This window comes from Microcaecilia unicolor, chromosome 4, assembly GCF_901765095.1.
Source record: "Microcaecilia unicolor chromosome 4, aMicUni1.1, whole genome shotgun sequence".
NCBI classification, from domain to species: Eukaryota; Metazoa; Chordata; class Amphibia; order Gymnophiona; family Siphonopidae; genus Microcaecilia; species Microcaecilia unicolor.
The window spans coordinates 162001233-162017721 of NC_044034.1; the positions used below are offsets into that span (position 1 = coordinate 162001233).

Below are 16489 nucleotides of genomic sequence, written 5' to 3' on the forward strand. Positions count from 1 at the left end.
CCATCTAACCAATACTGAAGGAAGTACAATGGACAGAGCTGTAGTTTAGTAGGAGAAACTCAAATTCTTAATTCTCCAAAGTGCTATAAACAAGCTGTACCACCTGGACACCTCTGGGTAGCTGATGGGAAGCAGAGAGCATGTTCTGACTGACTTGCTTTTTGTGTGTGTTGTGTGTATTGCTACTCTTTAATACTGTTTTTAACTGTCAGGTAGTGCTCTTTACATACCAATAGCCCCCATTTAATTGTACTCATTCTGTGCTTTCATCTTTCTTCCTGTAGTATTTTAACTATCTGTACACTTACAAAATGCCCGGAGATATCAAGAACTGGGTGGATGCCCATATGAATTGTGAGGACATTGCTATGAATTTCCTGGTGGCAAATGTTACTGGAAAAGCACCCATTAAGGTGAGATTTTTTTTGTATTAACATTTTGAAAGAGGCTGTAGGCTTTTTTCTGCCCCCCTATTCTATATCTGTTGGGTGGGTGTTATTAAATTTGACACTATGATAGCTAAATAAAAAATGAAGAAATAACACACTCAGGTTCAAACGTTGGCCTGCAAATGGCAAACGACTGAAAGAAGATTAGCCAAATTGAGCATGGGAAAACTGAGGCCGATGCCGGGCAGACTTCTATGGTCTGTGTCCTGCAAATGGCAAAAGACCGAAGATTCAGCAACTCCAGCATTGGGGGAACCAAGGGCAGTGCCAGTGCTGGATAGACTTCTATGGTCTGTGTCCTGCAAGTGGCAAAAGACAGGTAAAGCTTTGGCAACTCGTGTTGTAGATCACTTTGTCACGTGCTCTGTAGCTCAGGGGGAAGGGAAGACATCTTGACTGGTAAGTTGAATACTGTCAGCAATATTTGGGGATGATATGTGGTTATAACCAAGACTCCATCATGTTTGGCTGCCTATATGGTTGACATGGTGGAGACTTGACAACCAGTGTTTAAGCATGGGTGGCTGGGACCTGCATGGAGTGGTGGGTGCAGCTCTGGTCGCCTTGTTGGATGGACTGTGCAGGTCTTTATCTGCTGTCATTTATTGTGTTTTAATGTGTTTTTCAGATTTGTAAGTTTGTCATTTGTTTTATTATTTGACAGATAATTTTTATTCTGCTCTTATATTGTAATGTGCTTTTGAATTGATTTGTGGTAAAGGTGAACTAGAAATGATAAAACCAAATTTGCTTTGTGACCATGCCATCAAAACATGTCAAAGAATACAATTGTAACAGGACATTAACATGCTTTGCGAGGCGAACCGTTATGCGTAGATGTGATCTGGGTTTGATACTGCTGTTCTGTCATTATTTTCATGGCAAAAATTATTTCCTACAGGCAGAGTGGAGGCAAACAAATACAGCAATTTAAAAAAGAAAAATATATTTGATATGCATACGTGTCCACGCTGAACTTGCTTATGGGACCTTTATAGATAATTTTAGCTTAGTGAATTAATATAAAAACTGGTACACCCATATGGTATTAAAATAACTGAACTACACGGCCACTGAGAAGGCATGTGAACATGTCTTTTGATGGTATGGCCACCTCAAACTTAGAAATAGAAAACTGCTGATTCCAAGAATGCCAATTGAAAATGTACTTTTGGGAATGTTAATTGAAAGATTATTTTTAATTAACTTTTTTAATCCCAGTATTACTGCATATATGTATATGTGTATATGTATATACAGTGCAATCTGCTTAAGTGCAAGGGTCTGGGACCAAAGAAATGCATGCAGTTAACCGGAGCGTGCACTTAACCGTTGTGACCCAAAGAAGCTTGACATCTGATAAACATATGTACAGTACTGTTTATTATACATACAGTATACAGTCTCCGTTAACTGACGTTAGGCTTACTTGAAGTAATCAGTCATAGCCCTCTGTACACTCTTGTGTCTGTGAATTCCATAGACTACGTCTGCCAGACGGTAAAAACTGTCGTAGCACAGACATCTAGGTGGCCTCCAGATAGGCCCGCACGGTGTTGAGACTCTCCAGCGCTCTTCAAAAGTGACAGGAGGTTGTTGAATTTCATCAGCGTGTGCCTCTCTGCTCATTTCATCTGTTTCATCATCAGCCGTTGCCTGTGTGTAAGCACATATCTCGACATCAATGTTCTTGTCATCTGTTTGTAGATCGTAATCAACAGCTATGTAGTGATGAAACTCCTCTTCAGTAACACCAGCTGGGATGTCAATAGCCTGTTCATCTGACACGTTTGCAACAGCTGCATCTGTTTCGTCCCTCTCCACATCCCTAACAAAGCTTGCTCACTTGTAGCAGTTCACAGTGGTTGCCTGTGTAACATGATTCCAGGCTTCTTTCTGCATATGTAGGGAATCCAACAGTGATAGATTACGAGCCAGTTCAACAGCCCGTTTATCCTTGCCAGCCTGGTCATCCATAACGCTCATCAGACAACGTAGCACAAGAGCCCGATAATATTGTTTGAAATTGGCTATTATGCCCTGATCCATAGGTTGGATCAGAGAGGTAGTGTTTGGTGGCAGGAAGACCACCTTGACGTTAGCCTGACATCATCACTGTGTGCAGCACAATTATCACAAAGCAACAAAATCTGATGCTTTTGTGTCTGCATTCTAGTGTCTAACTTTAACCACTGCTTCCAAATTTCCCCAGTCATCCATGAATTTGCGTTAGCCTCGTATGACACAGGAAGTCGCTTAACATTCTTGAAGTAATGGGCCTGTTTGCTCTTTTCAATGACGAGTGGTTCCAACTTCTCACTCCCATCCATATTGCAGCAAAGGAGGATAGTCAGTCGGTTCTTCGACGTTTTACTTCCTGTAATTTCGGCTTGTTTGAATGCAAGTGTTCCATCAGGAATCACTCGCCAGTAGAAATCCGTTTTCGTCAGCATTGAAAATGTCACGAGGTGCAAACTCATTCAAGATGGTAGGAAGAACTGAAACAACCCAATTTTCAGCACCAAAGTCGTCAGCGTCTTGTTTTTCACCATGCTGTTTCTTGAATTTTATGTTGTTCGTCTCCTTTCATCTTTCCAACCATCCAACAGTGGCTTTGAATTCAGTTAGTCCAAGACCTTCAGCTAGCAGATTAGCTTTCTCCATAAGCAGTGGACTACTGACAGGAAACTGTCTGCTCCTGACTTCAGAAGACCACCGAAGAAGAGCATCTTCTACATCCTTAGCTTTTCCTGCCCGTTTTCATTTCCGTTGTGGATTTATATTGTTTTGTCAGTCTTCCAGAAGCTGATCTTTCTGCTTCAAGATACGTGAAATTTGACTGGGATTGACACCATATTCTCTAGCAATAGATGCTTGACTTTGTTTTCTAATTTTTAAAGAACTTCTATTCGTTCAGCCAGTGTTAGTCAGTTGCGCGACGACTACTCCAGTGTACACTGTATCAACATTCTTGCACTTATTCTGCCTGTGGCAGTTAACCAAGATTTCAAATTTACCGCCCCTTTGTCGTGTGCCAGTCGGCTTCCATATTCCGTGCGTGCACTTATGCGAAGTCTTTCCTGCAGAGGAGCGGTCTTAAACCATGCATATAAGCGAATCTTGCACTTATCAGTGGTGCGCTAAACCTAAGATTGTCCCCATAGAAATTGATGGCGCCAAAAACGGGACTGAAGTACGGCATGCAGTTAAACAGAGCATGCGCTTATCCAGCGTGCACTGTGTGTGTGTGTATATATATATATATGTATATATATATGTGTATATATATGTATATGTATATTTCTTGCTTTGATCCTTTACCTGCCAGGAATTCATTTCACATTCCTTCAGTAGCAGTAAGCTTTAGATATCAGAGGGCATTAAATCAGTTGTTGGGTGCCCCTTTCCTGTCCATCATCAGGTTACTCAAGCCCTAGTAAGAAAAAGAAAAGAGAGCAGATCATGTTAAATTGCTGCACCCAGTACAAGAGCAATATGAAAATTAATCAGGCTGTCATATTTAACCCATCTTGGAATGTCCAACAGACCCGCAGCCAGTCAGCTATTAACTGGAGTGAGCAAAGAGCCTGTTTGTTGGATTAAGGTTAACGGTGAAGCATGGGAAGCTATATTTCATCACCCCAATGGCCACAAGAACAAATGATGTTTATACAGAGACCTTGGCAGTGAGAAAACAGTCATTAAACAGGAATTAAGGAGCCTGTCATCACTGCTTCTTTCCAGTTTCAGAAAGCAAGAAAAAAAAGTCCTCAGCTGCTTTTATTAGGCCCCAGTGAATTTGCAGCAGAGCCAGCCAGATGGAGCTATGTGCATGAAGAAGAGAGGAGGGATTCTCAGCTTACAGTGCAGGCACGCTCAGAGGTCCTGTGTGACTTATTAAACACAGAGCTAATGCTAGCTCCCTCCTCCATTTATTGTTCAGCAACATTTGTTATCTCGACAGGTCACTCCCCGGAAGAAGTTCAAGTGCCCAGAGTGCACAGCCATTGATGGGCTATCATTAGATCAGACACACATGGTTGAGAGGTGAGTGGATCCTCTGTCCAAGTGCACATCTTAGTTATGAAGATTGGAAAACTGTAACCAATCCAGTGGCAGAATGGATTGAACATATTTTTTCCTCCATATACGTTTGTCTTATTCCTCCACTCTGTTTTGTGCTTGCAAAACACACTCTTAATTTAAAGTATGATCAGAGTGTTTTGAATGTTGGTTAGTGGACTTGCATGTGTAGCAGTAAGGGTCACTTAATATGCTGCAGAGAATGCCGTTGTGTTGGCTAACACTCAAAAGCTAATCAAAAGTGTTGAAGTTAGTCCAGAGGAAGGCATTTCCTGCAGCTTGCTTGATGATCCTTATTTCTGCATAATTTAAATTTGAAAAAGAATCACATGTCTACAGAAGTAACGTGCTTCCTTGCAATGGCCAAGAATATCAAAGTGTATCTGGATGTACAATAAAAACAAATCCAAGAAACTGAGGTGCCGATGATATAAAGTAAACACGAGTGCTAGGGGCCATTTGTGCCATACTATTGCCCGCATTTACCAGCACAGGATGATCAGAGGGGTCTAGTACAGCAAACGAGCACATCAGGCCTTAGCGCAGATAGCATGCAAATGTAGTCAAGCTCATGTGAGGTCATTTTGTATTCCTCCCCAGTGATCAGAAAAGAGTGCTCAGAACAAAGGTACCTTACCGCTGTAAAAAATAACGCCAGGTCCGAGCAGGCGTTAGGGTGTAGGAAGAGAGGATTTCCCATCATGCTTCTCTTATGATTCTTTCTGTAAAACCTTCCAGTTTTGATTGCTTTTGGAAGCAGATCGAAGCCAGTGTAAGAAACAACAAACCAGATCGAGAAGCATATATTGGCATTCTTGCCCTACATCTAAATTTAAAATGGCCATGCTATAAAAAAAAAAAAAAACAAAGCACACATTGGCGTCTGCTACTTGCATCTAAATATAAGCATCTGGGGGGGGGGGGGGGGGGAACGCTTATATTTAGGCTGCAGAAAACAGTTGCCAATGTGTGCTTCACATTCTGGTTTTGCCAAGCACATGTGCACAGGAGGTGAGTTTACTGCTGAACTCTTGTGCACGTGCACCAAGCACAATTCTCCTGCCTAACTCCCTAATGCTCAAAGCTATGAGCATGCCTATAATTACGTCTCAATAGCTTTGAGATTTAGGGCGTCGTTCTTCTGCGCTGTTCCAGCGGCATATTTATGGCTTTATTCAGAATAGCTCTGGAGATTTGATTATCGGCCTGCGAGTGTCTGCCATGAGCTTCTTATAAGATACTTTGCATCATCCTTTAATCTGGGCTGGATGTTTGATTTCTGTCATTATTTTCAAGGTAAAACATAATTTTCCAACTGTAAAACAGAGGCAAATTGATTTTTATTAAGTAGCAGCATAACTGAGATTTAAACAGTGAATGATTTAGACAATAAAGGGGGGAGTTGTCAAGTTGCATTAGGGCTTTAAGTCCTGTTATTTGTTACTTCCACAGCAATATTTAAGTCACTGCAGGTTACATAGCAGTGAGATGCAAAAGCAGCTCATTACTATGTAAAAACTATAATGTGACTTGCAGTGAACACCAGATGCATGCCACTTTATAGCCCTTGAAATAACAGAAAATAACCACCAACCCTTGTTCTGATTCTTCTGGGCCACATTTACAAGGACCTGCAATGCTTTACCCACTACTGCCCAGAGACCTCCCCCCCTCCCAATCAGAATCCGTAAGCCCCCGCAAATAGTCCTTTCTCCCTCCCCCCCTACTGGATTCCCCACCATAGGGGCCTTCCAGTCTTGCGATATATAATCCCCTATCAGTAGTACCGTGAGGTCACTTCTAGGGGTGCCATTATGAGAGAAGGTGGCACCAAAGGCATGAGTGATGTGATTTCTCCTACCCTCTGGATCACCTGATAGGCTCCTGGGCTCCTGGGCTGATGACTAACATTGTGTATTAAGTGGCTCACACATATCATTACTTTGTTACTACAGGGTTCAGCAACATTCAGTAGAGAAACCGCAGACTGGTGACCCCCATGGTAAATCAAGATGTGGTAAAAGCTCGCCTTTTACTGCACCTTGACAACTTCACCACATGATGTCCATAAGTGCCCACACTCAACTTGCATATGGACTTCTAGTTAGTTTTAGCTTAATAATTTGAAAATAGAACCATTTTGACCATTTCAACTAAACTGTATGCACCAGTCATCTGTCAGCAAGGTGAGGGCATTGGAATCATGCTCGTGACTGCTCACTAGCTCAGTGCATAGGTTATCTCACTTATGGGGTAACTCGGATATCCTGCCTCTCATTGGCCAGTAATGGTGTTCATAGGATATCTTGCAGAAAGGCATATTTCCAGAACAAAGGAGCTTTCCATTGAAGCAGAAAATAAGATTTCCTTCTTTTTTAAAATCTAATAATAATAACCCCATGGAGATGTCTTTTAGTAGTCTTCTCGTTCTTACTTTGGAACTGGGCAATATATTGTTTCATCTATAGCTTACAATCACAATAACAATGAATGCTCCATTAAAAAGTTTCCACATACAAATAGAAGACAGGATGTTTTGGAGAAAGTCAGTCCATAGGTTCATCAGGAATCTGCTTCAACATAGTCCTGTAGATCTAAACCAGTCATGAGTTCAGTATTGTACCTTTTCACCCTGCCAGCTTGACTTGAGACACAATATCCAATTTAAGCAGACACAATACCCAATTTAAGCAATCTATCAATTCTAAAGCATGATAAATTGGCAAGTATTGCATTGAAAAGCAACCTTGAGAAATTCAATCATGATTGATACCTCTACTTCAATTCAGTACTCAAGCACAATGAAACTAAAGTTTTAACTTTGTGCCAAACATGCATTGCAACAAACAAAGTGGTTTAAGTTCTTAATGAACATAGGTAAGATCCAGTGTGGCAGAGGTCAAGAATACAAAACATTTATAGTTGGTATAGAACTACCTAGAAACAGAATAAAATATCAGATTTTAATAAACTGATTTCAAGTCCTAATCCTAACAGGATGAAATTAATGGGGTCAAAGTGTTCATGAGGTGCCCTGAAATTTGGTTACAGGAAATCTCTGGAGCCTCAGTAATACTTTTTGCCAGGGGGCTAGTTTTATTATGCTAGGGCTATATCAGACAGAACATTTTATTGACCGACCGACTTCCTGTAGAGCAAGTTAGTCAAGCAGTGTCTTCACAAAAAGAGATGAGTGGATTAGGATTTTATTGGAGATCTAAATCCCGAACACTGCTATCAAACTCATACATGGTGCCCGGAAATTTGATCATGTAACTCCTCCTGAAGTCATCACACAGGAGGCCGATTCCTCAACGCATTGTTTGCAGAATTTTGCCTTTTTTCTTTAAAATATCGACCGCAGGAGATCCAGCCTTCCTAGCAAGTCTGCTGACTCCTTACATCCCTGCTCGTTCTCCCGTTCACAGACCCAAAAGCGCTTGACCGTTCTCACATGTAAATAACTCACTCATGCTAAAATAAGGCATCTGAGAACCCAATTATCCCTTGACCGATTCAAGACAGACCTGAAAACTTACCTCTTCTAGGAGGCATTCCACTGACAACTGATGCATGTTCAGCTCTGCCCTGAGCATGTCTCCCTCCCTAGTGTCTGTCCCTATGCTTTTCCTATCATGATATTGTAGTTCTTCCCCTTCTCCCTCTTGCTTCTTGTCTTTCCCAGCTTTCCTTCCTTTCTACGTTTTTTGTATAGCCAGTAAGCAACCTAGCTGGTACTACTGATAGGCGGGGTAGCAAGTTCCTAATAAACTTGAAACCTGAAATACCTGGCATGTTTCTTGAGAGAAAACCACCCATTGCATTTTTGAAGGGCTGTCATTTTGGGGGGCACATCTTTTCGTTGGTAGCTCAAGGTGCACTCCATTTAGGTCCCCAAAAGGCTTAGTGTAAAAGCCTCATTTACCAACATGCCTTGAAAGGATTTGTATTAAACAACATGTGTTAAACCACATTAACATGTGTGAACATGTTAACACGTAGCTGGTCCATTGCAGTGGAATAAGCTGCCTTTAGCACTGAAGTCACAGCAGAATGTTACATCTTTCAAAGTGATGCTGAAGAGTTCTCTTGGGCTCAACCGGTGGCCTGCAATGATTCTCTCTTTTATTCACTTGACGGCTCCACTATATTTGTATTTTATTTTAAATTGTGTATGTATCTTTGTTCTCCGAGGACAAGCAGGCTGATTGTTCTGACAAATTGGTTGATGTCCGCGTCTGCCCAGTAAGCAGCAAAATATTTCGAGCAAAAATATAAAACTTTGCCAGAGTCTTCTGGCGCGCGAGGAACGCGCACTGCGCATGCGCAGATAGACTTCTCGCCCATTGCAAGCGTGACTCCTCAGTTCTTTTTTTATCCGGACGAGGTGACAGCATTTTTGTCTGCTCTTCTCGTTTTTTGGCCCAGGAACGAGAGTCTGACGACTTTTTTTCTTTATTTTTCTATTTGTTTTAATTTTTTTACTTTTAGTGTTTTTAAGTTTACTTTCTTTTTGACATGGCCGGCCTTTCCCCCTTTTTTTTTTTTTTGTGCCCTTCACTTTTTTGGCACAATCGCATCGTTTGATTTTGCCGAAGCCATTTTTCCTTCCATGTCATCGAGGACACCCAGCGGCTTCAAACATACTCTGTGCAACCGGACCATCTCTGGTACCGATACCCACGCCTGGTGTATCCAGTGCCTTGGGCCCGACCATAGCCCAGCCGCTTGTAGTCTGTGTCTTCGTATGAAGAAACGGACTCAAGCGTCTCGAGAAGCCCAGCAAGAAAAGCTTTTTGGGGCTTGGTCTGGTCCCTCGACGTTGACATAGGTACTGAGGTCGGCGGTGTCGACATCGAGAGGAGCATCAACATTTAAAGGAGAGTTAGAGCCCCGAGACCAACTCATGCTGGGAGCAGTGAGGCGTCGAGTGGGTCTCCACCTGCCTCGAGGCCTCCTCTTATACAGGCCCCCCGGGATCGACCTTCGTCGGACCCGGCCCGGAGGAAACGTGAGGATTCCACGTCCTCATCAGTACCGAGGAGTCTCGATGACGGGCATCGAGTGAAGGCTAAGAAGCACCGTCATCGTTCTCCTTCGACACATGGTGCCAGGAGCTCCGGGGCATCAGAGTCAGCACCTGAGAAGCATCGGCGTCGAGAGGACCGCTCTATACAGGAGGTGCCGATGCGTCGATCTCTTGGCAGCCCGATACCTCCTTCCGAGTCTCGACAGATTCTGCCACTGGCTGCTCTACCGACCCCGCAGCCTTCCCCGATGGCGGCTCTCGATGAACACATCCGGGCCCTTCTTCCAGAGCTTTTGGAGAGATTGCTGCGCTAGTCTGCTTCAGTGTCAGGGGTGCTTGCGCCTTCCATGCCGCCAGCTGCAGCGGCGTCTGGCCCTTTTCCTGCGGTGACGGCCCCAGCCTCGGTGCCATCCAGGTTGACTCCCCTTCGACGTCGGTAGAGGAAACTTCACCGCAGTCCTAGGCGGGCGTCGACTTCTCGCCATCGAGGACATCGTTCCTCGGCGTCAAGGCAGGCTCAGTCTCGGAGTGCCCTGAGGGAGTTCTTATCCGATACTGAAGATGAGCGTTCGTGGGAGTCAGAGGAAGGCCCCAGGTACTTTTCTTCTGACGAGTCCTTTGGGATTCCCTCTGAACCCCCTCCACTAGAAAGGAGACTATCTCCACTGGAGAGTCTGTCCTTTACATCTTTTGTCTGGGAAATGACTACGGCTATTCCTTTCCCTATGGAAGTTGAGGATGAGCCCAGGGCTGAGATGCTCGAGGTCCTGGATTATCTTTTTCCACCTAGAGAGGCTGTGACAGCTCCTCTACATAAAGTACGGAAGGAAGTCCTTATGCGGAACTGGTTGTTCCCTCTGTCTGGCTCCGTGATCCCGAAGAAAACTGAATCCCAGTATCGGATCCACGGTGAACATGGATTGATGAGGTCTCACTCCACAATTCCATGGTGGTGGACTCCGCCCTCAAGAGAGCCAAGAGTACTAGGGACTATGCCTCGGCACCCCCCAGGCAGGGAAGCTAGGACTCTTGATTCTTTTGGGAGGAAAAACGTATCAGGCCACTATGCTCGCCGCCAAAATCCAATCTTACCAGCTCTTCACAAGCATCTAGTTGCGGAATTCGGTGAGGCAACTGTCCAGCTTGGTTGATGCACTCCCTCTGGAGCAGGCCGAGCCTTTTCCCCAGGTGGTCAGGCAGCAGAAGGCGTGTCAAATTCCTGGCCAGGGGGTACGTTCAACACTTTTGATGTAGCATCCAGGATCGCTGCCCAAGGTATAGTGATGCGCAGACTCTCATGGCTGCGTGTCTCTGACCTGGATCATTCGGTCCAGCAGCTGATGGCGGATGTTCCTTGCCGGGGGGCATAACCTTTTTGGTGAGAAAGTAGAGGATCTAGTTGACCAGATCAAGAAGCATAATGATGCTATGGATTCTCTCTCCCGCCGGGCGTCTTCTGCTACTACCTCCTCATCCAGGAGGTTTTTTAGAGGGAAGAGGAGTGCTCCCTTTTCTCTTATGCTAAGCTTAGGTACACTCCTGCTTCTTGGCAGCCTGCCCAGGCTCAGTCCCAGCGCGCTCGTTCTCGTCAACAGCATGCTCCTAAGGCCACTGTGGCTCCCCAGCAAAAGCAAGGGACGGGCTTTTGACTGGTTCCAGTTCAGCATATCCTCAGTAAACGTGTCCGTACCGGACAACTTGCTGGTTGGGGGGAGGCTAATGCTTTTTCACCAAAGGTGGCCTCTTATAACCTCTGACTGGTTAGGATACACCCTCAATCTGGAATCCAAGCCTCCAAATTGCCCACCGGGAGCTGAGTCCTACAGCTCCCAGCACAAGCAGGTACTTGCAGAGGAACTCTCTGCTCTTCTGAAGGCCCAAGCAGTCGAACCAAGGAAAGAAGGGCTGGGATTCTATTCCAGGTATTTCCTTGTGCAAAAGAAAACAGGGGGAATGCATCCCATCCTAGACCTAAGGGCCCTGAACAAATTCCTAGTCCAAGAAAAGTTCAGGATGGTTTTCCTGGGCACCCTTCTTCCCATGATTCAAGAGAACGATTGGCTATGCTCTCTGGACTTAAAGGATGCTTACACACACATCTCGATACTTTCAGCTCACAGGAAGTATCTTCAATTTCGGCTGGGAACACAGCACTTTCAGTACCATGTACTACCGTTTGGCCTGGCGTCTGCGCCCAGTGTGTGTACAAAATGCCTGGCTTAGTCACAGCATCGCTACGCAGACTGGGAGTGCATGGGTTTTCTTATCTCGACAATTGGCTGGTGAAGAGCACCTTCCTTCAAGTCCATGCAAATGACTATTCAGGTGCTGGAGCTACTGGTGTTCATCATAAATTATCCCAAGTCCCTTCTCACCCCAGTCCAAAAATTGGAATTCATTGGAGCTCTGCTGAACACTCAGACAGCTCGAGCTTATCTCCCCAAGGCAAGGGCAGACAACCTTCTGTGTCTGGTGTCCATGGTTCGAGCGTCTCAGCAGATCACGGCTCGGCAGATGTTGAGACTTCTGGGGCACATGACCTCCACAGTTAATGTAACGCCCATGGTACGTCTACATATGAGAGCACCTCAATGGACCCTAGCTTCCCAGTGGTTTCAAGCTGCAGGGGATCTAGAGGATGTGATCCAACTGTCCACCGACGTTCGGAATTCTCTTCAGTTGTGGACAACTCAATCCAATTTGACCATGGGGCAACCATTCCAAATTCATCAGCCATGAAAAGTGCTGACGACGGATGCATCTCTCCTGGGGTGGGGAGCTCATGGGCTCCACACTCAGGGAGCCTGGTCCTTTCAGGAAAAAGGTCTGCAGATCAACCTCCTGGAATTAAGAGCGATCTAAAGGCTTTTAGAGATCGGCTGTCCAACCGAGTAATCTTAATTCAGACAGATAATCAGGTTGCTATGTATTACACCAACAAGCAGGGGGGCACCAGATCTCGCCCTCTGTATCAGGAAGCTGTCCAGATTTGACTTTGGGCTTGTCGTCAAGGCACGTTTCTCCAAGCCACTTATCTGGCAAGTGTAAACAACGGTCTGGCCGACAGGCTGAGCAGGATAATGCAACCTCACAAGTGGTCTCTGGACATGGGCATAGTCCGCAAGATCTTCCGAGTGTGGGGCACCCCCTCGGTGGATCTTTTTGCCATTCAGATCAATCACAAGGTCCCTCAGTTTTGTTCCAGGCTTCAGGCCCATGACAGACTAGCATCAATGCCTTTCTCCTACATTGGGGACAGGCCTTCTGTATGCATATCCTCCCATACCTTTAGTAGGGAAGACTGCTGAAACTCAAGCAAGATCATGGAACCATTATTCTAATTGCTTCCTTTTGGCCTCATCAGATTTGGTTCCCTCTTCTTCTGGAATTGTCCTCTGAAGATCCGTGGAGATTGGAGTGTTTTCCGACCCTCATCACGCAGAACGAGGGGTCGCTTCTGCATCCCAACCTCCAGTCTCTGGCTCTCATGGCCTGGATGTTGAGAGCATAGAATTCGCCTCCTTGGGTCTTTCAGAGGGTGCCTCCCCAGTCTTGCTTGATTCCAGGAAAGATTCCACAAAGAGGTGTTACTCTTTCAAATGGAGGAGGTTTGCCGTCTGGTGTGACAGTAAGGCCCTAGATCCTCTTTCTTGTCCTACACAGACCCTGCTTGAATACATTCTACACTTATCAGAGCCTGGCCTCAAAACCAACTCAGTAAGGGTTCATCTTAGTGCGATTAGTGCCTATCCATCACCGTGTAGAGGGTAAGCCTATCTCTGGACAGCCTTTAGTTGTTCGCTTCATGAGAGGTTTGCTTTTGTCAGTCCCCTGTCAAACCTCCACCAGTGTCATGGGATCTCAACGTTGTTCTCACCTAGCTGATGAAAGCTCCTTTTGAGCCACTGAATTCCTGCCATCTGAAGTACTTGACCTGGAAGGTCATTTTCTTGGTGGATATTACTTCAGCTCATAGGGTCAGTGAGCGTCATGCCTTGGTGGTGCATACACCTTATACTAAGTTTCATCATAACAGAGTAGTCCTCCGCACGCACCCTAAGCTCCTTCTGAAAGTGGTGTTGGAGTTCCATCTGAACCAGTCAATTGTCTTGCCCACATTTTTTCCCTGTCCTCATACTCACCCTGGCGAAGGCAGTTTGCACACCTTGGACTGTAAGAGAGCATTGGCCTTTTACATGGAGCTGACGAAGCCCTTCAGACAGTCCGCCCAGTTGTTTGTTTCTTTCGATCCCAACAGGAGGAGAGTCGCCATCGGAAAATGCACAATCTCAAATTGGCTAGCGGACTGCATTTCCTTCACTTATGCCCAAGCTGGGCTGACTGTGGAGGCCATGTCACGGCTCATAATGTGAGAGCCATGGCTGCGTCAGTGACTCACTTAGCCTCCATTGAAGAGATTTGCAAGGCTGCGACGTGGTCATCAGTCCACACATTCACATCTCACTACTGCTTTCAGCAGGGTTCCCGAAGCGACAGTCGGTTTGGGCAGTCAGTGCTGCAGAATCTGTTCTGGGTTTAGAATCCAATTCCACCCTCCTAGGCCTGTTTTATTCTGTTCCAGGCTGCACTCCCAGCTAGATGTATATAGTTTTAGTTTAACCTATGTTATGTCCTCACCATTTCGAGGCCCAATTGACCAATGTTTATTGCTTTGAGTGAGCCTGGTTTCTAGGGAACATCCCACATGTGAGAACAAGCAGCCTGCTTGTCCTCGGAGAAAGCGAAGATACTTACCTGTAGCAGGTATTCTCTGAGGACAGCAGGCTGATCTCACAATCCCGCCCACCTCACCTTTGGAGTTGTTTTCTTATTTATTTATATGCTTTTTGATTTATCTGAGGAGGCCTGCTCGCAACGGACGGGAAGTTATCCGCGCATGTGCAGTACGCTCTGCTCGTGTGCCAGAAGACTCTGGCAAAATTTTATATTTTTGCTGGAAAAATTTTGTCGCTTCCTGGGCTGACGCGGACGTCCGCCCACATGTGAGAACAATCAGCCTGCTGTCCTCGGAGAATACCTGCTACAGGTTAGTATTTTCACTTTACCCGCCTTGAGTAAAGGTGGGTTATAAATATTAAAAACAAAAACAAATGAGTCCCTAAGGCAAAGTGCAAAGAGAATCGGAAGGTTTTGAACCCTGCCTTCCCTGGTTCTCAGTCTGCTGCTCTAACTACTACAGTACCAATAATTATTATTTTCTTTCACCATTCAAGGTATTTGGTTCTGTGGTGTGTGTGTATGTACCCAAGTTAAGCTCTTTTTGGCAGCTTCAAGTCTAATTAAACTGATAGTCACTTGCAGCTCACTACATTTCAGTAAGCAGACGTTATCTTTGATGAGTGGCATTAAACAGGAATTGGTGCATTAATAGAGAAAAACAGAAATTATTAAAATTCCGCTATAACCAAACCACTAGCTGATGGCTTGAGTATTCTAGTTATCAATATTTCCTTTGTGTTTTTCATCCATTTTTCTAATTAAATTGAGGTGAACTTGGGAATGCTAAAAGGAGGCTGAAGACGGGCTAATCTCTTCAGGTTTACAGTAGTGCACTTCACTTCAAGAATGAGTGGAATCTTAGGGGGGGGGGGGGGGGGAGTTGCTCATGGGTCCTGCTGTGACCTTTCCCATATACACATGTTCTGTTGGCAGCCCGCCCTTTTCCTTCACTTTGATTCAGTGACGATTTCAGCTCATCTTCCCTCCACCTTGGCTTCATTGGCTTTGTTTTTTTGTTTTGAGAGAGATAAATGTTTTCTAAAATCAGGAGCGAAATTCTGCCCTTGTCACAAAGTATTTGAGATGGTTTTCTTTATCCTCTTTCAATGCTACCAGGAGCCTAACCTGTTAGTTGAATGGTAGAGGATTTTACTTGTTTGAGATGGAATGATGCACTTCTAACCAACATATATCAATTCAAAGGCATGTTTGAATTGGCTGCCTCCGAGAGCTGCTGCAAGTGCTGCCATATTAGCACTCGGTGTGGGAAACAGAGTTTAGTAGCATGAGTATTAAGTGGACTTGGAAATAGTACCCATGGTTTAGTAAGGAGTCTGCGTTTAATAAATAAAATGATTTTTCATTTCTTCAACAGATCTGAATGTATCAACAAATTTGCCTCTGTCTTTGGAACCATGCCTCTAAAGGTGGTGGAGCACCGGGCAGACCCTGTCCTCTACAAAGATGACTTCCCAGAAAAGCTGAAGAGTTTCCCAAACATCGGCAGCTTGTGAATATGAGAGCCCAGGCTGCTCATTACAAACGTGTTACCCAAGATCAGGCTGAAATGTGAACAACAATAAATGCACTATAGGTCGAGAAAGTGGCCCATTAGGAGTGTGTCAGGAAGGCACATTAAACCCACATCATTTGGGTGGTTTTAGGGTGTTTTGCAACTGGAATATCGTACCCATATTGTTTTGTTCTCTTTGAAGTTTTGGCACTGCTGGCAAATCTAGCATGCATCCCTTCCACAGGTCCTACTGTAAAAACTTCAAACACAAAAGGCCAAACATCCTCCAAAAAAAAATCAAATCACGTAACATAAAACCTGAAGCGATGCACCAAAAAGTTGCGTCTTGCAGAGATGCTTAGGGGCCCCTCTATTAGCTCCTACATAAATATCTGCGTTGCTCAGTTTTGCTTTCCAGGTGATGTCCTTATGCTTTATCTTATGGAGGATCTTTGTGATGCTTCTAGATTTTGAATACTTGTAACGGACCTGTATTTTTATGCATTTTTGTTTTGAAAGATAAATAATGGAAACATTTTTTGCAATCATCAGTTCCATGTTTTTCCATAGCTCCTTTATGGAGCTAAAAACTGTTGTTGATTTTAATAATAATGGATCAAGTACCAGATAATGGGTGCTGCTCATTGTGTGTCGATTTGTAGCAAAGGTAATAAT

The 16489-nt window shown here is 44.7% G+C and overlaps 1 protein-coding gene across 2 annotated transcripts in view; it reads left to right on the forward strand.

Moving 5' to 3' along the window:
• The window catches only part of EXT2 (exostosin glycosyltransferase 2), a 178532-nt gene extending 162432 nt beyond the window's left edge, over window positions 1–16100 (forward strand). For both annotated transcript variants that reach the window (XM_030200819.1, XM_030200820.1), the window contains exons 12-14: window positions 285–413; window positions 4414–4496; window positions 15677–16100. In XM_030200819.1, coding sequence (XP_030056679.1) covers window positions 285–413; window positions 4414–4496; window positions 15677–15815 — 351 coding nt within the window. In that variant the 3' untranslated portion in view covers window positions 15816–16100. The remainder of the gene's footprint in view (window positions 1–284; window positions 414–4413; window positions 4497–15676) is intronic.
• The last annotated feature ends 389 nt before the right edge of the window (window positions 16101–16489 follow it).